The sequence below is a fragment of the Phallusia mammillata genome, chromosome 2 (assembly GCF_965637545.1).
Source record: "Phallusia mammillata chromosome 2, kaPhaMamm4.hap1.1, whole genome shotgun sequence".
NCBI classification, from domain to species: Eukaryota; Metazoa; Chordata; class Ascidiacea; order Phlebobranchia; family Ascidiidae; genus Phallusia; species Phallusia mammillata.
Window position 1 is genome coordinate 23,978,561 of NC_137253.1, and position 22,257 is coordinate 24,000,817.

General features: G+C 37.7%; 2 protein-coding genes and 1 long non-coding RNA gene across 3 annotated transcripts; 2 read left to right on the top strand and 1 right to left on the bottom strand.

Moving 5' to 3' along the window:
- The first annotated feature begins 4,695 nt into the window (after positions 1-4,695).
- LOC145214684 (hematopoietic prostaglandin D synthase-like) lies at positions 4,696-5,764 on the top strand. Its single transcript, XM_080083264.1, has 4 exons — positions 4,696-4,863; positions 5,058-5,263; positions 5,336-5,437; positions 5,559-5,764. The coding sequence occupies exons 1-4, from the start codon at positions 4,731-4,733 to the stop codon at positions 5,724-5,726; spliced, it is 609 nt and encodes a 202-aa protein (XP_079939390.1). The 5' UTR covers positions 4,696-4,730; the 3' UTR covers positions 5,727-5,764.
- Positions 5,765-7,803: 2,039 nt separating this feature from the next.
- Positions 7,804-8,980, top strand: LOC145215177 (uncharacterized). The gene is made up of 2 exons (XM_080083829.1): positions 7,804-8,032; positions 8,287-8,980. Exons 1-2 carry the CDS (start codon positions 7,898-7,900, stop codon positions 8,503-8,505), a joined length of 354 nt encoding a protein of 117 aa, XP_079939955.1. The 5' UTR covers positions 7,804-7,897; the 3' UTR covers positions 8,506-8,980.
- A 12,346-nt stretch (positions 8,981-21,326) lies between these two features.
- On the bottom strand, positions 21,327-21,851 carry LOC145213661 (uncharacterized). The gene is made up of 3 exons (XR_013856868.1): positions 21,703-21,851; positions 21,550-21,617; positions 21,327-21,447 (listed from the first exon to the last, which is right to left on the bottom strand). It is a non-coding gene; the product is annotated as an uncharacterized LOC145213661 (long non-coding RNA).
- Between the last annotated feature and the right edge of the window lie 406 nt (positions 21,852-22,257).

Here is a 22,257-nt window from a genome sequence, read left to right on the forward strand (position 1 = left end):
CCTTCGATCATTTAAGATGTCCGCTTCTCATTTTTGATTGGCTAATTGGAATATGAACTATAACTTTGCACGCTGGTAATGGATGCAATTTCGAGTTGGTCTGCAAAAACTGGTTGAATATGTGATAACCGTTCGTTATTTAGCGCCGGTAGGTCTTTCCCGTTTCTCTAGTGCGAACTCGTTATGTTAGAGGGCGGCCATGCCCTTCGATCATTTAAGATGTTCGCTTCTCATTTTTGAATATTCAAACAAACTAAAATTTCGCATGTTGATAATACAACATGGTATCTTGCTGGTTAAAAGCCCCCTCCGGAACAGTTTCCAAATTCAGGTTGTTTACGGCTAATTTATTCGCATTGGAAAAATTAAACAGATGTTTGAAAATTTGAAAAAGGTCTCTCGCGTAAAGCGTTCTGCTGTAAAAATGCGCAAAGGGTGTGTCGTAACGGCAACGGGATAGAAAAGAGTAAGCTCTGGGCTACAACATGGTATCCAGCTGGTTAAAAGCCCCCCTCCGGAACAGTTTCCAAATTCAGGTTGTTTACGGCTAATTTATTCGCATTGGAAAAATTAAACAGATGTTTGAAAAATTGAAAATGGTCTCTCGCGTAAAGCGTTCTGCTGTAAAAATGCGCAAAGGGTGTGTCGTAACGGCAACGGGATAGAAAAGAGTAAGCTCTGGGCTACAACATGGTATTCAGCTGGTTAAAAGCCCCCCTCCGGAACAGTTTCAAAATTAAGGTTTTTCACGGCTAATTTTGTGTGTTTTGACACTGAGAGCTATGATTTCTATTATGACAATAAAATTCGGAAAAACGTCACAATGGACTCACAAGATTTTGCATGGTTCTATTTTATTTGAGTATTTATATTCTTTGACGCGTGATCACATTAAAATGCTCTTTATCATGTCATTTTTCCATTTATTTTTTCGTTTTTTAATTGTGTTTTACATTAATGTTTCATTTGATATGGTACCTGAAATTTTGTGGTAATATTTTTGTGTTTAGGGGAAATTATTCTGTCAGAATGACACTAGAGCAACTAACACTGAGCTTGGGCTGGCCCCCGGCCTAAGAACTTCTGGTAGGTGGCGAAAAAGAGCGTAGGCGTTTATGGTGCTGACTCAGCAATTATTCTTACCATAAATTTGCTGTAACAGCACCATAAACGCCTATGCTCTGTTGCACCACCTACCAGAAGTTCTTAGGCCGGGGGCCAGCCCAACCTCGGTAGAGCTACTAACACCATAACGCACACGACACCCAAAGTCGATTAGGGGGCGTAAAGATCTGAATTTTTTATTTAGCGGCTATAAATAGGTTGGGTTGGGAAATAAGTTTTTAAATTTTTTACATTAGTAACTAATTTTTTGGGTTAGTTTTATTGAATTTTAAGTGCTAATACCTTACCCCGACCCTAATAGCCCTAACCGTGAGCATTTTTGGAGATATAACCAAATCGACTTTTGATGTCGTGTGCGTTATGGTGTTAGTAGCTCTACCCCCAAGCTCAGTGTTAGTAGCTCTACCCAACATTTATTGTGTTAATTTCGCATTACGGTATGATAGTACTGCACGGTAGGCTACGTAGCAAATTTCTTTAAATACGGTATAATAATACGGTAATACGGTAAAAATATGGAACGTAGGAACGGGACGCAAAGAAAGCAGAAGTACGGGTATGAAGCTCCTGCACCTGAGGGTACCCACCGTATTGGTACGCATAATAGATGCTGAAACTTGCATTTAAAGTTGTTTATGACATGATTTGAGACGGCTCAAAAAGTTAATGCTGTCACTACTAAATATTCATGTTTACTGGGCTGACTGCCATGCAAAATGGGTTACTACGCATTGTAGGCCATTATTAAAACGCGCACATAAACTCGGTAATTGATTCTTAAGTTCGTTAAACAAAGGTATTTAATCTTGTAGGCTCTTTTGCAATGATTTGACATTTTTTGCACCAATGATTTGAAAAATATGATGTTGAAAATTACACACTATCGCTGCAAGAATTAACATTTCGAATATCCAGGTTTTGTAGTGGGACAGGTTGTTTAAACAAGCGCATGTAATACAAAAATGTGATTCCGATTGGTTTTTTTGAAGGTACTTGATATGGTATATGAAGGTGATACGGTACGCGTTTCGATTTTTGACATTTGGTAGCCTACGGTACGGTGGTACGGTACGCAAAAAAAGTGTGATGGGAGGACTGCATTTAAATTATGGCATGTGTAATTATATTTTGTCAAAAAGGGATTTTTTGTTCGTGAACCTTTCATAAGGACTTGTTTGAGTTCTCAGAATCTCGAACGAAACGAGGTACATCATTTGACTTTCTTTCGTGAATAATTGAAAAATCAAATCAAATGGTGTCATAATGCATCTGCACAGTTTACTTGCTGCATAGAGCAGAGTTGCAAGCGGGCCCGAAATCTGAGCCCGAACCCGGCCCGAACCCGAAAGTATAAGCCCGAAGCCCGGCCCGAACCCGAAACGTTTTTGAAAAGCCCGTTTAGGCCCGAAATTTGGATTGACAGGCTTATCCACGAAAGCCTTGCGACAAAGTATGAGAAAGAAAAACAGAGAAAAGATAACAAACACAATGAACAATAGTAGACAATGGGGTAAACAATACGTTTTAGAGTAGGGTGGGCATTAGGTCAAAGCCAGAGAATTGTTGCTAAAAAATGGCGGAAACGGAAGGTAAAGTCAGGCCCGTTTTGAGCCCGTTTTCTGACAAATACCTAAGCCCGAACCCGGCCCGAACCCGGCCCGAAAAACCCGACCCGACTTGCAACTCTGGCATAGAGACTATGGATTCAATTCCTGGGTAAGTAAAGGAGGTATTTGAAGCACATTGGTTTCCGTCCACCCTCCCTGTTAAGTAAGAGTTATTTCGCCCTATTTTATCACACAGACTTTTTGCTGGCATTTCAACGCCAATGAAGCGTATCTATATTGCCTCACATGACCTGTACACCTACTCTCGGTCACCACACCCACGTGTCACGCACGATTTGAACGCGCTATCAGCTGCATGACTCGACATCTTTTACCGTGACAATTTTGGTTTTTCGCACCATCGCATTTGTTTGAAAATCCCGTGACTACGCGAACGCACAATGGTTGCCATGTAAGAAAATAGTCGATCCTCATTCTAACGTTTGGTGCGAGCACACTATTTGCTTTCAAAACCGCTGGAACAAATATTAGCAATGAGATCACAGTTTGATTGCTTTAAAACAGTGTTCTTTCTTTTTTTACCACCGACCCGCCTTAATTGTTTGACCAGTCCCTATGTACCAGTGGTTCTCAAAGTATGGGTCGCGACCCAAACATGGGTCGCGTAGGGTCAAAATATGGGTCGCGCTATAGTGATTCAATCTGAACGAACTTTTACTGCATTAAGTAAACACAAACAAATTTACTTAATGCAGTAGCAAAGTCAACTCACTCGACCACGTTGTACAGTAAAATGAACCAATCATTACCACATACAGACGACAATAGGCTTCCAACTTTACTGTCACGCACATGGCGATTGTAACGTCGTAGCACTGGAAATAATAGGACAAGTATTCGTACAAGGAAACATGTTTAGATTTGGGATTCACTTCTATCAACGATCATGCTGCAAAGCCACGATGTGTGTTGTGTTATGCAGTGTTGTCGAACGAATCGACCTCGTTAAGCCTGAAGCCATTTTGACATGCTATGCGGCGACGACGTGGCCTCGAAATTACAGTCCGTTTCGTTCAGTTAAACAGGACAGTTAAAAGTCGAATCACAGACCTTTTACTGAATATAAATATCAAGTGGTCTCTTGAATGAAAAATAGAGCCGTGCATTGAAGATTTATGAAGGAAAAATTTCAATTTAATGAACCACCCTACAATAAATCAAACATTTGTTTCTAATTAATCATTACAACTGGCTGTCTGCATCTTTTTTCATGCATATCAGAAAAAAATACATTTTTTGATGTTTGAAGCTTGGGTCGTGAGATGTTCATATAACTCAGATTTGGGTCGCGGTCAAAAAAGTTTGAGCACCACTGCTATATACACACCTATAGCGACTAAACATTAACGTAGTAAAACTACAATCAATGAAGAGCTTCAATTTTTACGTCCTTTTGTCTATTATCAGAATTATAAAAGTTATGAGGTCAATTGCTCTTTAGTAATCCAGGCATTTTATAGCACATCTTTTGTTCATTACTTATAAGACAGGTCGTTATTATCTAAAAGCCCCAAAACTAAATCAGAAGCGGCTAATTTTTTGCCGTCATTTGCAGCATGAAAAAAGTTAAGTTTTAAAAAAATTCAAAATAATTAGTCTTTTTTGACTGAACTGAAAAGTGACACAAAAAACGAAAAAAAGTCTTTTAGATTTGCCAAGTTCACAATCACATATATCAACACCAAGCATCTTAGTTTTGTAACGTCACAATATACTTTTGTGTGTTATCATTTTTCCGAGACACAAATCAAAATCAATTTTAAGATACTAGCGGATAAGTTAAAAGTAATCATATGAAATCTTCTGGATGGCGATATTCATGGTGGAAAACTACAGCAGAAACCGTGACGCGGTTATACGTGGCAAAAAAATGAAGTCAACTGTGCTAAGGTAATAAGAGTGGGTGTTTGCGGGGAGATCTCGCACTCTGCACGAATTGGTTGTAACGGTCGGTCGAAGTTCTGTGAAAAAAGCACAATGCCTACGTATAAGCTGCAATACTTCAATATCCAGGGACGGGCTGAGATTATGCGTCTCATGTTCGCTGAAGCTGGTGTTGAATACACCGATGATCGCATTAATCCTGATGAGTGGGGAAAGCGAAAGGATGGTAAGTAGACAACTTGCATCAAGGCTTTATCAAATTGGTCTCTTGTGTGATTTGTATTTTTTATAAAGTGTAAGCTAAACGTTTTAGGACGCTTATTGCAGAGAATGACCTTTATTTGCAGTGTAAGATACGCATGCAGACAGGACAAAGCATGTGATGTAGTTGTTGTATTTTACACATCCACTTTTTTGCAGAAATGCCGTTTAAACAAATGCCGGTGTTGGTCGTGGACGGTGAACACAAAATAGCAGAAAGCGGGGCAATTTACCGGTTCCTTGCTCGCGAATTGAAACTTGGCGGAGAAAGTTCCGTGCAAGAGGCGTACGTGGACATGCTATCAGAATGCTTTAACGAAATTTTTAACAAAATGCCATTTTTGGAACAAGACCCAGACAAAAAGGTTGGTGTGAACATAAAGCCGCCGGCTCGATTGTCCTAATGTTTGCGATAATAACACATTTTATGATTTCAGAAAGCGGCGATGGACACGGTTTTGGAGAAAAATATTGTTCCTACATTGACGATCATTGAGAACAAATTCAAATCGTCTGATCGACAATTCCTCGTTGGAAAGGTGTGTAATGTTTGCTTTTAACGATCACTCAATACTGCGCCTGCCAATGAAAACAAAAACCAAGCGACGACTGATAAATCAATCACGCGTTTTTAAACTAATATTTGTTTTTATTTCTTAGTCTGTTACATACGCCGACATGCAGCTGATGCAGATGGGTAACGCTCTTGATATGATGGCGCCGGGAGCGATGGATCAATTCCCGGCATTGGGCAAATTGCGAACCACCGTTGCCAACCTACCCAAGATCAAGGCGTGGATTGCAAAACGACCAAAAACAGATTACTGAAAACTGACTTTATGTCGATACATTTTATATGTCAGAAATGTGAACTAGAAATAAAATCTTATAAAAAAACGCGTTGTTCACATTTTTCACAGAGTTGGTATTCCGTTTGCAACTGTAGACTTATTGCTATAATCTCACTATCAATAGGCTATGGGCCTACTGACTGATTTTTGCTGGTTGGGCCACAATTTTATGATCATAAAAAGACAAAAACCATTTAACCTTAATTAAAATTGGAACAATAGTTAATACCATGGTTGGTAGGTCTTTAAATTGGTCTTGTATAGTTCAACTCACGTTTGAGCCTATCACCAAACGCATTCTTTAAACTGAAGCCCCTCTATCCAAACCAAAAAGCCAACGTTGTGTTGGATATCAAAAAAATGACGTGGCTGATTATTGAACGATAAAAATATTTCTGAGGGTCATCTTTTGTTAGGCTATTGTCACAACCAACGAAATATGCAAACTTACTGACCGAATGGACTGGTGTGAGCAACATTAAAGCGGTGCACCGTGTGGTTATCAGCTGTTCAAACACTGGAATTTGTGCAATCTCTATGTGTTAGTATTTTACATTTAAAGTCTTGATTTAGTCCAATGGTTCCCAACCTCAAGCTGTCCGTGTACCAAATGACAACTTTCCAACCGCTGCTTACTACAAAAATCCGACTTGAATGGTTGGGCCGAGAGCTAGGTGTTTTTTACTTGACTAAGTAAGCATGTTTCTAAAGCCAGCAAAGTAGTAATTTCAAAAGATTGACAAAAACACCAGTTTCATCAACAATAACTAGTGATGTATCGAAGTTTCGGATGGCTCGAATACGTTTCGACCGAATATGCGGTTGTAGTCATGGTGATGTTTCGGTTTCAGTCCGATCTTTTACGGTTTTTGCAATTAAATTCGTTACCTCGTCTGGTTTAGTTTTTCCGTTAAGCATGACTAAGTTTGTCGCATTATAACCCCTGCTATGGCGTCACAATCTCTAACTTGTGACAAATGGTAACAGTAATTTAGGAAGACTGTTGTCTGCATGTTTTGGAACAGTGCTTGCAAATGCAGATATTGTTTTATCGGCTTGCGATTGTGAATACGTGTTCTGTACTTGTTGACTTACATCGCAAAATGTCTGAAAAGTAGTTCATAGGCATTTTTGTGACGTTTGTCACTGTGCTTCGTTTTCTTGTTAAGAAAACCGTTTCCGACCTTCCATTCCCGGTCATGTTTCCGTTGTACAACATCGAGGTTGCAGCCGTTCAGGATTTACATAACTGGTGCAATATAATTTAAACGATGACATTTACGATTCAAATGCCACGATGTAATTGCTGCCAAGCAATAGTCGCAATAAAATTATTTGAGATCCACTTTAAAAAACCACTGGAATGGTAAATGTAAACACAATGCCCCAAGCCCCAAACCCCAAGCCCCAAGCCCCAAGCCCCAAGCCCCAAGCCCCAAGCCCCAAGCCCCAAACTAATCTAATTTACGCCTACCATACGTCCTCTTTTTGTAGAACATGTCCTCCTTTTTAACAAATACCAAATTGTCCTCCGAGGACAAGGAAAAGCGCACAAATATCATCATTTTTACATAATTTCTGATTCTTTAAATACACATGTGACATTTACGCCTTAAAGTATTTTTTTCATGTACTTTTCAACAATGTTTCCTCCTTTTGGGAATGGAAATATGGTAGGCTTAATCTAATTTAAGAACAACACGGTAACACTTGGTTGGATTTTTTCACGTGACTATTACGTCACGAATAAACGTCAGATCAGCTGATTAATAAAACGGATGATCGCAAACATACTATTGTGTATCCCGTTTTTAACATAGTACAGTACTTGTTGCTCCAAATATATATTGCATACTGTTTTAATTGAATTTGGATTAATTTTATGAAAAAAGATAGGCCGATTTAAAGAGGAACTGCTAACATTTTTAACTTGTAATTCGAAACTTTCCGCATGAATGAACACAAAAAATGCATTTTCGCACTTGGGTCGACTTAAATGGGGAGTGTGTTGAATGTCAAGTTCTTTGTAACACAGGTTTATTGTACAATATGAAATAAGCCAGTTTTTGTTGTTTTGTGTTTGTTCCAAGTCTGTTGTTTATATTGTAATCGACAATCGTTTTATTTACCATCACATTGTTTTTAAGCATGTCATTTAATGTAAGTGACATTGATATTACAAGATCTGGCTGGCTTACAAAACAGTGTAAATACAGTAAAAAGTGGAAAAGGGTATGGTTTACACTGCGTGCTTCACAACTTCTGTATGGAGATAGTGAACAGGTTGGTTATTAGTTTGTTCAGAAATATGTAATGAACCAAGTATATTTTAAGATTCTTGTATGTTCTCACATTCAAGGCTTCAATGAAGTGAGATTACAGTTTTTTTAATAGAGTCTGCTGAAAGTCATTTACGCCCTTTCATTTGCTCAGACTTGATGTTAGTAGCTATGTTGAAAAACACAATTGTATCATCTTTACTTTTTAATTGTATTAACTTGTGTGATTCATAATTCAGATTGACATATTTTTTAAAGGGACCATTCAAGCCAATACCATTACACGGAACTGTAATTGAAGAGTGTAACGTTAAAGGAATGAAGTATGTTTTTCGCCTGAGACCTCCTAAAAGTAACAGGGATTATCTCATTCAAGCTCCAGATCAAACTGAAGAACAGATGTGGATGCAAGCAATATGTTTCGCCAAAGTTGGTGCTTCTGACACTGGCAACTCCAGTCTCTGTATTGTGCAGTGAACAATTTTAACCTTTTACTAATAGATTTTATTGCTTACTAATATGCCTTTCAAGCTATTTGCTAAGCATCCGCTACTATTTGTGCCTTTTGTAATGTTTATGCATAGCAAGTTTAGAAACTTTTTTATTGTACATATTATTGTATCAATTTTTTCTCACACATGATTCTTTTTCCAAACCATAAACACATGCCTGATTTCATGTTTTATCCATGACACAAATTTGTTGATACCATGGTTAATGATACTTTAAATGTCATGAAAAACTGCCTAATTTACAAAAAACATATTTTTAAGCAAGCTCTAAAAGCTGGTCACTGTGGTATTTTCTTCAAAATGTAATTAGTGATTTATTACAGTTTTTTACCATGATTCTGGTCTTTTCTCTTTTTCTGAACAAACAAGTTTTATTCAGTTCTCATGAGGTTGATTTGTTTGTTGCCTTTAAAACAGAATACAGTCAAACTTCGATACTATGCCACCTTGATATTATGCCACCCTCGCTACTATACCACTTTTGATCGTCATTCGTCACCAACTAAATTCAATAGAAAATATATTTACTATGCCACCCCTTACCCTTGATACTATGACACATGAGAGTACAGTATTACTGTATTAACGGTCTGGTTCCGGATTAAAAATTGGGCCTTCTGACAATTTTCGGTTTGAGCTCATGATAAAACAGAGAAAAAATGAAAAACAAATCATTGAGTAAATAAACGTGGTCATGTTAAGAGGTTTCACGGCTTTGCAGCGAGTTATGTAAACGACGTTCCGTGCTTGTGTCACAAAAAAACTAACAGATCTTGTTTGGTCTATGCACGATCTAGCCGTTTTTTGTAATAAATTATACTGTATACTATACCTTATACTGTATACTGTAATAAATTACAATCATACAACACAGCGTGGCATTACAGTACATTGTCACGTCACAAGGCTATTTTTACAACCAACCCTCGGTATTATGCCACCCTCGGTACTATGCCACTTTCTCTCGGTCCCAAAGGGTGGCATAGTATCGAAGTTTGACTGTATTTTTAAATAAGGCTGGTAGCATAAATAGTATTGTTCTGTAACCTTTTTTCTGTTCCATTACTGTCGGAATAATCTTTTGTGTTGGCTTTGGTGCTAAATTTACACCAATTGTTTAAAACTAGAAAATGATACAAACATTTTTGGTTTAACATGAATTCAATAAATATTTTTTGTCACAAATGGTTTAAACCACAGGAATTAATAAAACTTTCTTTTTTTCAATCAGTTTATTATTACTTTTTTGTTCAGACAAACAGTAACAAAATAAAAGAAACCTAAAAAATACATAAAATGTATGCAATACAGGTGGGCCTACCAAACTTGCATCTTTTACCAGTCCCAATTTTACCACATGGTGTCTGGGTCCTGTAATGTTGTGACAAAGTTCAGGCGTTTCAGACAAGGTTTTTCACAATGAGTTTAAAGTAACGCGAGTACACTGATTTAAAATGAGAGTGACATGTACATAAATCGTCAATATTATATTCGTTACATTACTGGATTGATTGCGTCACAACAATGCTTGACTCGACTTGGTATCTTTGATTGGGTTGGAAGTGTGCTTGAGCAAAGAATCTGCTAAATGTCAAACACAATTTGACCGATCAAGCCTATGGCGGCAGAAAAATTGATTGCGTCCTTTAGCACGCACACCACCAACTTAAAACGATAGGTCAGGGCCAAGAATGGTTTAAGTAAACTGACGAATGAGAAGTATAATTAGTGGCGGTAGATCAACTTTAGTTCCTTAATCCTTGAAGTATAATTTCAGTCGTAAATTTAGCTTCAAGCAAGCCAAATTAGGCTACACATTTACCGGTACTTAAGCTACGGGGATTCAATTATGTCCACACAGATTGATTGGAAAATAGTCGATGAAACCAAGAAAACGATTGGTTTCATCGACCACTCACGATTTATGCCAAAATAGTTAGCCCTCTCCCCCTCCCCTAGGACTATGAGCCCCCGTTAAATACCGCTAATATGTTAACTACAGTCCAAATATTTCAAAAACGAATCACGCAATACTTTCTGCTGCTTGTTATAGTTGTGACTAGAGCGCAACCCGCTTTCGAATACAGCGGAAAAGCATATAAACAAGCAGGTGTTTTAATAGCGAAAACAGAGCAGTTTTGGAGGTGCCACCTGTTAAAGTCATTGCGACGACAGAAAGTGAAGATATGGATGTTTAAATTTGAGGTATGTACTGTCATTTGGATATACCCAAATCTACACTTCGACCACCTGTTCCGAAATCAGAGCTATTTTTAGGCCAAAACGAACACAGCCTTTTAATATTAATTTAAGAATACCGGTAGGCTACTTGCAAACAGACATGGGGCAATTCGTATTCGTCATTCGTATTCGAATGCATTCGAATACAGGTTTTGCTACCTTCGTGCTGTATTCGAATGATTTTAGCTTTCGTTCGATGGTACATGAATACAATTCGAATAGTTGATGTTATCTTTTGAACCAACAATTCACGAATACAATAGCTTGGGTAAATTTATTCGAAACAATTCGAATTGTTGTAGGTTTTTGCCAACCTAAGAATTTGCGAATTCGAATACACGATATTTTTTACGAATACAATTCGAGTTGTTGTCGGCCTTTGACAAGGAAACAATTCGTAGAATCGAATACATGACTACATTTGTACGAATACAATTCGAATTGTTGTCAGCCAGTGGTTACGTAACAATTTTCAAAATCGAATACATGACTACATTTTTACGAATACAATTCGAATTGTTGTCAGCCTTTGGCAACGCAAGATACATAAATTCGAATACATGACTACATTTTTACGAATACAATTCGAATTGTCAAATACCTCCAGACTAGGAGTAGTCGAGAATATTTTGCTACACATTTTTGCCAAATAGATTCGAATACAATTCAAATTGGCAGTGAATGTAACCTGTTTTGACAAGCTTTCGTTAATGCTACGAAACAATGACACATATAAGTTTAATTGTGACGTTACATAAATGGAATTGTGTTACAAAGCTTGCAACATTGGGTTGTTCTCAGCACATGACAGGTGTAGCGTGTTCATGAAGCAAACATCTCATGTAAATTTGGTGAAATTTATATAACGGAGACTTAAATCAGTCAAGCTAATGTGGCAACAAAAAGCTCGTTGGTTTACATTTTTACCAATAAATTTGCAATTCATAAACCCATGTTACCTTTTGATCGAATACCTTTTAAGTTTCGGGGCGCCTTTTTTTTATTTTCCGCAACTACAAATATCCGAATTGGTGCATTCGATTACAACAACTGAACAATTCGTGAATACAAATAACTAGAACTATTAATTCGAATTGCTACATCTCACAAAGGACGAAGTATTCATGAATACGAATACACGCTTGGGGTTTATTCGAATAGTATTCGAATTACACGTTATTGTTTTTTGGTCAACTATTCATGAATACTAATACTTGACACGTTTTATTCGAATACGATTCGAATTGCTGCCACCTTAACATTACGAAACAATTCGTGAATACGAATATTTGACTCGCATTATTCGAATACAATTCGAATTGCCGAACTTCAAAAAGTGCGTAGAATTCATGAATACATGCCTTGGTTTAATCGAATAGTATTCGAATTACTTGTCATTGTAGTTTGGTCAACAATTCATGAATACAAATACTTGACTCGTTTTATTCGAATACCATTCGAATTGCTGTCACTCAAAAATTACCAAAGTATTCACGAATTCGAATACAGTCATGCAGGTATTCGTAAAGTATTCGAATACAGGACGCCTGTATTCGACCCCATGTCTGCTTGCAAATGAGTTTGGTTGTCGCAGGAGTTTTACCATTATCATTTCGCCGAAATGCGAAGTACAAAAATTGTTTATGAGCGTTACGCATCACTGCGTGTAGTTTCCAATTTTTTTTTACTAATATCGACATTGTGAGGTATGGGAGAAAACGTCCCATACACAAACGTGTAGATAGGGTATATTCAACGAACACTATAACCAGGAAGGCCGACTCATTGTTCTCGTCACGCATGAGTGACACTGGATTAAATGCATAGTGTCCAATGTTTAGAACAAAATAAAAATACATTCCGCGCCTAATATTTTTCTATAAATTGGCACAGATGTGTTTTAGAGGAAGTAGTTTCGACTCGTAAAGCCCAATTTGTGGTCTCTTTTCGTATTTGCCAACAAAATGACTTTTACCGATGTATGGTCGCAAATGTCGCTCACACCTAAACGCATATGCAGTATAGTGCATAATGTTCAGAACGAAATAAAAATACATTCCGCGCCTAATATTTTTCTATAAATTGGCACAGATGTATGTTAGAGCAAGTAGTTTTAACTCGTAAAGCCCAATTTATGGTCTCTTTTCGTATTTGCCAACGAAATGACTTTTACCGATCTATGGTCACACTCGCAAATGTCGCTCACACCTAAACGCATATACAGTATAGTGCATAATGTTCAGAACAAAATAAAAATACATTCCGCGCCTAATATTTTTCTATAAATTGGCACAGATGTGTGTTAGAGCAAGTAGTTTCGACTCGTAAAGCCCAATTTATGGTCTCTTTTTGTATTTGCCAACGAAATGACTTTTACCGATGTATGGTCACACTCGCAAATGTCGCTCACACCTAAACGCATGTACAGTATAGTGCATAATGAGCTACAGAATTTGGCTTGTCAACGCGTTAGTTCAAGAGTCGTTTAGCTTAAATGCACAAATTAACACATTTTTGAAAAAAGAAAACTTGGTTGTGTGTGGTCTACCAAATACATATAACAATTGCTGGATTAGCTCCGTTTTACAGGCTGTGATGTCCCTGATTGTTGATGCGCCTACTTTTTTAAATTCAAGCGATACATTGGAAAAAAATATTGCGGAGTGTATCTGCGGGCTATTTGAAAAAAGGGATAACGTAACATTGCAACTGGTTCGTGACATTTGTACACATTTAAATTGGACTCTTGGGCAACACCAGGATGCAAGCGAATTTCTTATGCTGTGTGATTTTACCGCTATTTTTAAAGATTTTGGTTTAAATTCGTCTTTTCTGCTGCAAGCAACAAAACAGTGTACGACTTGCGGCAATGTCGTGAAATCCGCACATGAGCAGTCTGTCTTGACATTGCCGATGTTTGAAAGCATTTCAGACAACTGCAATCTTAAAGAATATTGTGATGCCGAGTTTTTAAATGTTATTTCTGGTTATTGTTCAATTTGTAAAGAGGACGAAAAACAGAAAATTAGTTCACATATTGCATCCGCTTCCGACATTTTATGTATTGTGTTGCACAGAAACTTAGGTGGTTCGAAGAGTTGCAAGCGTGTAATACTCGATCGATTGTTGTCATTTTGCTCTGATACTAAAAAAGTCACATATACTTTAGCGTCAGTTGTGGTTCATGTTGGTTTGGATGTTGATTCTGGTCACTACGTTGCCTACAAATTTAATGAATGCGGTGCAATGAAGTTTAATGACGATACAGTGAGACAAAGGACGTGGGCAGATATACAGAATAGCGTTTTAACTGGAAGTTGTATTTTTTACTACAAAAAAACTATAACCGATATTATTACCACCCCTGTTGCTAAACACCAACCAGTGAAGGTAGTTCGCAGAAAGCGCCACCGAATTGACCAAAATGCCATTAAATCTTCGGAACGAATTATTTACAAAGACACTGATTTGGAGCTAAATGGTGTTCAAATTTCTGATCTTCACAGTTTTTCTGGGCAACAAAAAGTAGTTTATGAATATATTACCAACAATATATCAGATCTAATTTCCACAACACCCGAACAGGCCCGAAGCAGACCTGATTGTTATCGTTTGTGTTTATTTAGTAAGGGATACAGACAGCGTTTGAGAGGTTACAATGCACAATTTACAATAGATAAAACCAGTTTGACTCCAAATTGCATGACAGATCTATTGCGATTTATTGACTATTACTTTTGCGACCTTCGTCTGCGACAACATTGACTGATTGGGGATCAAGTCATTCGGCAAACGTTCCAGGGAAGACGCATAAGACCTCAGTTTGTTGTTAAGCAATCCGTACTTGACAAGTTATTGTACACTAAAACCTTAGATATACCTTTTTTCTTCACCAATGTTTTAAATATGGAAGCAATCACATATTTTGTGATGAAAACTGACAGTTTAACATACCACGATGCAAGCAGTAAAATTGGATGCGATCAAGATCAAATATAATAAACCTCACCTAAATCCAGAAAAGGTTAAAACTGATTGTACAAAGGTCATTTGCATCACTAACAAACGAGTAATGTTTAATTATTGTAATTATTGGGTTTATTCTGTTCGTAATAACAGTTTTTTTGCCTCGTTTTGTTTTGGCCAAAATGAGGATTTTATCTGTAAAATAAAACCACTACAATTGCCGGAACCTTGACGTGGTGTAGTGGCTTGCAACCAATACCGGCTAATTAAATGTAGCAGATAAAGGACTCTGAAGGCAATCTTGTCTGGTACAATTCTAGCGAGCAGGGTCGTCGCTCAGAATTTTACAACATTTGGGCTTTACGAGTTGAAACTACTTGCTCTAACACACATCTGTGCCAATTTATAGAAAAATATTAGGCGCGGAATGTATTTTTATTTTGTTCTGAACATTATGCACTATACTGTACATGCGTTTAAGTGTGAGCGACTTTTGCGACTATACATCGGTAAAAGTCATTTCGTTGGCAAATACGAAAAGAGACCACAAATTGGGCTTTACGAGTCGAAACTACTTGCTCTAACGCACATTTGTGCCAATTTATAGAAAAATATTAGGCGCGGAATGTATTTTTATTTTGTAATGAACATTGGACCCTATACTGTACATGCGTTTAGGTGTGAGCGACTTTTGCGACCATACATCGGTAAAAGTCATTTCGTTGGCAAATACGAAAAGAGACCACAAATTGGGCTTTACGAGTCGAAACTACTTGCTCTAACACACATCTGTGCCAATTTATAGAAAAATATTAGGCGCGGAATGTATTTTTATTTTGTTCTGAACATTATGCACTATACTGTACATGCGTTTAGGTGTGAGCGACATTTTCGAGTGCGACCATACATCGGTAAAAGTCATTTCGTTGGCAAATACGAAAAGAGACCACAAATTGGGCTTTACGAGTCGAAACTACTTGCTCTAACATACATCTGTGCCAATTTATAGAAAAATATTAGGCGCGGAATGTATTTTTATTTTGTTCTGAACATTATGCACTATACTGTACATGCGTTTAAGTGTGAGCGACTTTTGCGACCATACATCGGTAAAAGTCATTTCGTTGGCAAATACGAAAAGAGACCACAAATTGGGCTTTACGAGTCGAAACTACTTGCTCTAACGCACATTTGTGCCAATTTATAGAAAAATATTAGGCGCGGAATGTATTTTTATTTTGTAATGAACATTGGACCCTATACTGTACATGCGTTTAGGTGTGAGCGACTTTTGCGACCATACATCGGTAAAAGTCATTTCGTTGGCAAATACGAAAAGAGACCACAAATTGGGCTTTACGAGTCGAAACTACTTGCTCTAACACACATCTGTGCCAATTTATAGAAAAATATTAGGCGCGGAATGTATTTTTATTTTGTTCTGAACATTGGACCCTATACTGTACAGGCGTTTAGGTGTGAGCGACTTTTGCGACCATACATCGGTAAAAGTCATTTCGTTGGCAAATACGAAAAGGGACCATAAATTGGGCTTTACGAGTCGAAACTACTTGCTGTAACACACATCTGTGCCAATTTATAGAAAAATATTAGGCGCGGAATGTATTTCTTTTTTGTTCTGCCCTATGCTGTACATGCGTTTAGGTGTGAGCGACATTTGCGAGCATATCGGTAAAAGTCATTTCGTTGCCAAATACGGGTCACGTCTAAAACTGCGGGCCCACTTGACCCGCTTGATCCGCTTCATGAAAGTATAAAAACTGCGGCCGGCTTTATAAAGCCGTGGGCACGCCTGTCACATGTCATTAAATTTTGATTTCGACAAGATCTGAACGGCAAGCAATGGTTGTAGTGGGCCCGCAGTTTTTCCTTGCGATAGACGCGACAAGCACAGGATATAGTGGGCCCGCGGTTTTTCGATACGAGAGGCGGGCCAAGCACTGGATATATAGTGGGGCTACAGTTTTTATACTTGCAAGAAGCGGGCCCGCAGTTTTCCAATTGCATGAGGCGGGCCAAGTGCTGGGCCAAGCGGGCCAAGTGATCCAAGTGGGCCCGCAGTTTTAGACGTGACCGGCCAAATACTGTTTGAAACCTGAAATGTGATTTTACAAGCTGATCGTTTTTCTCCCAGACCTCAAAATGTCGATTTGTACCTACATTGACCACGTTTTATGGTTTTAAAAAAATGAAAAAAAAAAAAAAATTGGAAACTACACGCAGTGGTGCGTAACGCTTATTAACAATTCTCGCACTTTTCATTTCGGCGAAATGATGATGGGGTAAGCACTTAATGTAAAGCGGCAGGTCCTGAGTTACGGTTGATACACAAAAATAACAATCAAAATGAAAGGCGCTTATGACGTCATAACCACACTCCCGCATTACTTGTTTAAGCTATTTGCCACTTGTTACACAGGGTAAATGATGCGGTATAAACTAGAGATGTACCGAATATTCGGTTTGCCGAATTTATTCGGCCGAATCGGCCACTTTTGCCAAGATTCGGTTTCGGCCGAATAATTTGTTGCGATTCGGCTGAAACCGAATCTTTTATGAACACACATTTAAAGCGTTGAGCGTGTCTTTCCTGCTTAGTACCAACGAAAATCCTGTCAGTTATTATATTTTTTACCACATTATCGTTTTCTCCACTGCAGACAACTAAATAGTAATTCATTGCCGGGTTGGAAATTATGCTTAAGGCAATGTTAAACCCCTCAGAACTGAAATAAGGATGAAACAACCATTCTGCACTAATTGCCTGGTAGATAAACTTATGTTTTCATGTCAACACGTACCGTACGACTTCGCGTCACGTCATAAATGATTCGGTTGATTCGGCCGAATTTATTCGGCAAAACCGCCGAATATTCGGTTTCGGCCGAATCGAAATTTCGCCGATTCGGTACATCACTAGTATAAACCTTTTTTGCTATATGTTTCAATATTTTTATTGATTTTTTTAAATAAAAAGTTAGTATTTAGATGTAAAACAAGGATAAATGAAAAAGATGGTCGCTGTCAGACATTAAAGTTGCATAATTAGGTTTTTGAGTGTTTGACATCATACAAAATATTATTTTAATTAGGACCAATGTTGGTTCATTGCTACAATCCAAATTTCTATTCTTATACCCAATGTGGAGTTAATCCAGTAAAATTGCACACAGCATTTTTTGCATTTTGGCTGCATAAAATGTTAATGTTTGCTATCGCTTGTTTGAGCTTTTTCCTGGTCACTTCTAACTTGTATAGCAATGTTACAAAAAAAACTGTTGCATTATTTTTATTTTGCAGCAAAGTAAAATGCAGTACATAGTTGTTAAAAACATCATACACAAATTTAAATTACAGTATAAAACACAGCAGAACGAAACTCGTAAAAGATAAAATAATGTCTTTCATTTTGCAAATGAGAACATTTGTTCTCCAGGGATGCTAAAGGGATACTACCACATGCAATCTATTTTGCAATTTACTGTTGGCTAAACACAATTAAAGAACATAATTATGCAGAAAGTTTGAAAATTCATTTTCATTGTTGCTTTACTTTTGAAGTTGGTTTTAAATTTCTCAATTAATATGATGTTGTAGTCTTATAATAGTAGTAAAAATTTGTAGATTGTTTATACTTTTGTTAAGCTTTCTCTTTTTTTTCTACAATTCACCATAGTATGCCTGTCATAAAATGTTTAGTTGGGTTGGCTTGTACAGATATTTTTAGTTTGGGTAAAATAGTGGTAGAGCTAGAGCATATTTGCACCTCTTGGGTCACATGCAAACAGCAAGCATCCTGACAATGACAAAAAAGAAAGGAAACATTTCAAAGTAAAACTGATGTAAAATACTGCAAAGTTTGACTGGAACTGTACTTGTCACACTTTTATCCCGTAACTTGTGTATTTGGAGCAACTTGGAGGTTTATCTGAATTGCCGGAATTTTTCAAATTGGGAGTTTTTTGTTTAAAAGTAACAAGTTTGGTTTTCAAAACCATATAATAAAGCCGATTTTAGATGTCCTTTATCACTGACTTTGCTGGTGTTTGGCAAAAGTGCTTTTCCTTGTGAAGATTTGATAAGTTTTCGCTATGACAGTGTAACATAATGATGTAATATTCGCATTGACGTCATGAGTAAGAGCGGACGTGACTTGTAAGTTTTCCCATTACGTGATTTATATACCTCAAGTGTTTGATTGCGTGAGACCGCAGAGGTACATCCCATATAATTGCTAATTGATGTTTTGAACACAGGATGGAAACGTTCTGTACCTCCAGGCCAATAACAGATCCCACGTGCGTAGTTTAATGACGTTGTTTTGATACGTATTTATATACCGTGTGTTTCAAGTTCTCGTGGGCCACAGGGTCACAAGGCACAAGGGCTTCGCCCCAGCCCTTGACATTATTCTATTCGATTCGACTTCGGTTGGGCGTATGAATCACATTCGTCAAGCCACGTTTAAATTGCATTACCGTTGGTGTCAACCGCACAAACTAAACCAACCAAAGCTTCGTGCTTGCAATCGGAATTTGGAACATCAAACCTCAGAACCAAGCGTATTTCCTACAAATTGGTGACCCCGACGTGATAGCTACCAGCAGCAAAATAACGACTAAGAAGAAGACGAAATACATCAAAGAAGAACAACTGTGACCGTGAGTACCAAAACAATTGTACTTTTTTGGTCGGAAGATCTTTCATCATCTAAACGAAGATAATCTTTCTTAAACCATTCAACAAATAACCTTCTGATCCATTCAAGTGTCAAGCAACAATCAAGCAAGCGGTACAATTTAACCCCGCAACAATCAAGCATCGCTTAGACTACGACGAGTCGACGAACAAGCATTAAGCCTTGCCAAGTGCTAGAAGGTTACTATCAATCAATCCATCCATCCACAAGAATTCAAGAGCACGAGCTTTCAATTTCTTGACGAATTAATCAAGCTCGAGCTTTTGAAGAGGATATGTACTATTCGAGGTACGAAGATGGGAAACACAAACTGTCTATTATAACTGGATTATGGAACAAATGGAAACAAGCAAATACATCAAGCATCGTCATGAATCACTACTTCAACGATGACGCTTCTTTAAATCTTACCAGTTAAGTTTTCCTTTTTGTTTTTGTTATGTCATTAAGTTCTTTGCCTACCCCATTCTTGGGATATGTTATACTAACACCTTTGTTTGTCTCTTTATTTGTAATGTGCTAGTTTAAAAGCTACTGATTGTGAAAACACACACTTAATTTGAACTATTAATATCGAAACTAAGCTTTTTATTATCGCTTTTGCTTGTCTCGATATCCATTAGCTTCGTGGAGACTCGACCTGTCGAGTTGAGACACTTTATTCTCTAGTATGCCACCGAGGAAAAGTTAGCTCTTGGTAGCGATTGTGACTGATCACCACAATTTTTTTTTACTTTTCGTGGTTCTGAGAAATACGTTAGCTTCTCGCGCGTACCTGCTTTACACCAGTCCTTATTGTCTGCAAGCAACATGCTCTATTTTTGACGGGATGAGCTTTTCCCCGCACTTATATTCTCCCATGACACTTCACAAGGTTGCTATACCTTTACTGGCTAGATGGCGTCCCAATTGGAAACATGATGCATTAGACACTAGACCAGATATCTTTACTAGGCCATAGCTGCCTCAGATGTTGCTTACCGAAGCATATTGCGTGAATAACTTTGACCACGTAGAGTAAAAGTGATTATTATTTAGTGATGTTTTTGTTATTTGTAATTGCATCTAAATTTTGCTCTAGCACAAAGCAAACTGTTTTTGTACGTGTACTGCTGTTTATTTTATTGTTACAGAAATGTGAATTCATACAACTACTTGTGGCACAATGAAGGAGGACATTTGAATTTCCCATACCACTGCTGAGACCGATTCTCGAATTTTCGGAACTGTCGACAACCGAGCTCGAGAGACGCGCAAGCGTTATGACAAATTGTACTGTTAACGCGTATCAGTTGGTGTGGTTAATTAAATGTTTTTCTTTTGTATGTCATAATTGTTTTCACATGTTTTTTTCGCAATTCTTTCTTGTGCATGTTTCATGTAAAACACTTTTTGGAGGAAGACTAATGTAACATAATGATGTAATATTCGCATTGACGTCATGAGTAAGAGCGGACGTGACTTGTAAGTTTTCCCATTACGTGATTTATATACCTCAAGTGTTTGATTGCGTGAGACCGCAGAGGTACATCCCATATAATTGCTAATTGATGTTTTGAACACAGGATGGAAACGTTCTGTACCTCCAGGCCAATAACAGATCCCACGTGCGTAGTTTAATGACGTTGTTTTGATACGTATTTATATACCGTGTGTTTCAAGTTCTCGTGGGCCACAGGGTCACAAGGCACAAGGGCTTCGCCCCAGCCCTTGACATTATTCTATTCGATTCGACTTCGGTTGGGCGTATGAATCACATTCGTCAAGCCACGTTTAAATTGCATTACCGTTGGTGTCAACCGCACAAACTAAACCAACCAAAGCTTCGTGCTTGCAATCGGAATTTGGAACATCAAACCTCAGAACCAAGCGTATTTCCTACAACAGTTCTGTTGGTTGGCATCCAGCAGGTATATGAGATAAAAGATTGATCATTAATAGAAAGTATCTGTTCTCCCAGTAAATCTCTTATTTATTTATCTAAAACAAAAGTAAAAAATAGGTAGTGGCATGTATTATTAGGAATTAGGATATGAGAGACATGCATTAGCTTTTATGAAATTGGGCCATACACAAACTTACCACAAGTATGATGACATAGTTGGCGCAGAAGTCATAGGACACAACAGGTTTGTTTAACAGCAGCGCTCCTGTATGTACAGATAAGTCTTAAAATAAACATCTTTACTTAAAAATGATGCAATAATCACAAAATGATTACTTGTTACTTAATACCACTAGCAGGCTACAACTTAAAATCGTAGAATCGACTACTGTACGGTATAATTAGGCGTATCACAGCATTTAACAAAATGGACTGCGACGTTTTAAGCCTAAAAAGCGAAAACCCCTTGCAAAAAGGATTTGCTGACTTTTTAAAAATAACTTACCGGCCGTTGCAACACATTTACCTCTAATTTGCTACAGCGAATAACCTCGATAGGGGTCACGCACAAAAAGGACGGTGTCTTTTAACTCAGCTAATTGACTATTTTCGCTTAATAACTAGTTTAAGAGTTTACCTGGGCTTAAAGCACCATTTTTAGTATTTCGCGCCAAATTCGCTAATTTCTTCTTGACAACGGTAACTCAGGACCTGCCGCTTTACATTAAGTGCTTACCTGATGATGGTGGAGTTTTTTCAGTCTAAAAAGCTGGGGTTGAAAATTACTCGAGCGTGACTATGTTTGGTAGTTGAATTGTTGTGTGTTGATGCCTTTATGCACAAAATTCGACGTTTAATTTGTTGATGTTTTATTGTTTTCACACAGTGCTTTGTTTTGATTAGAC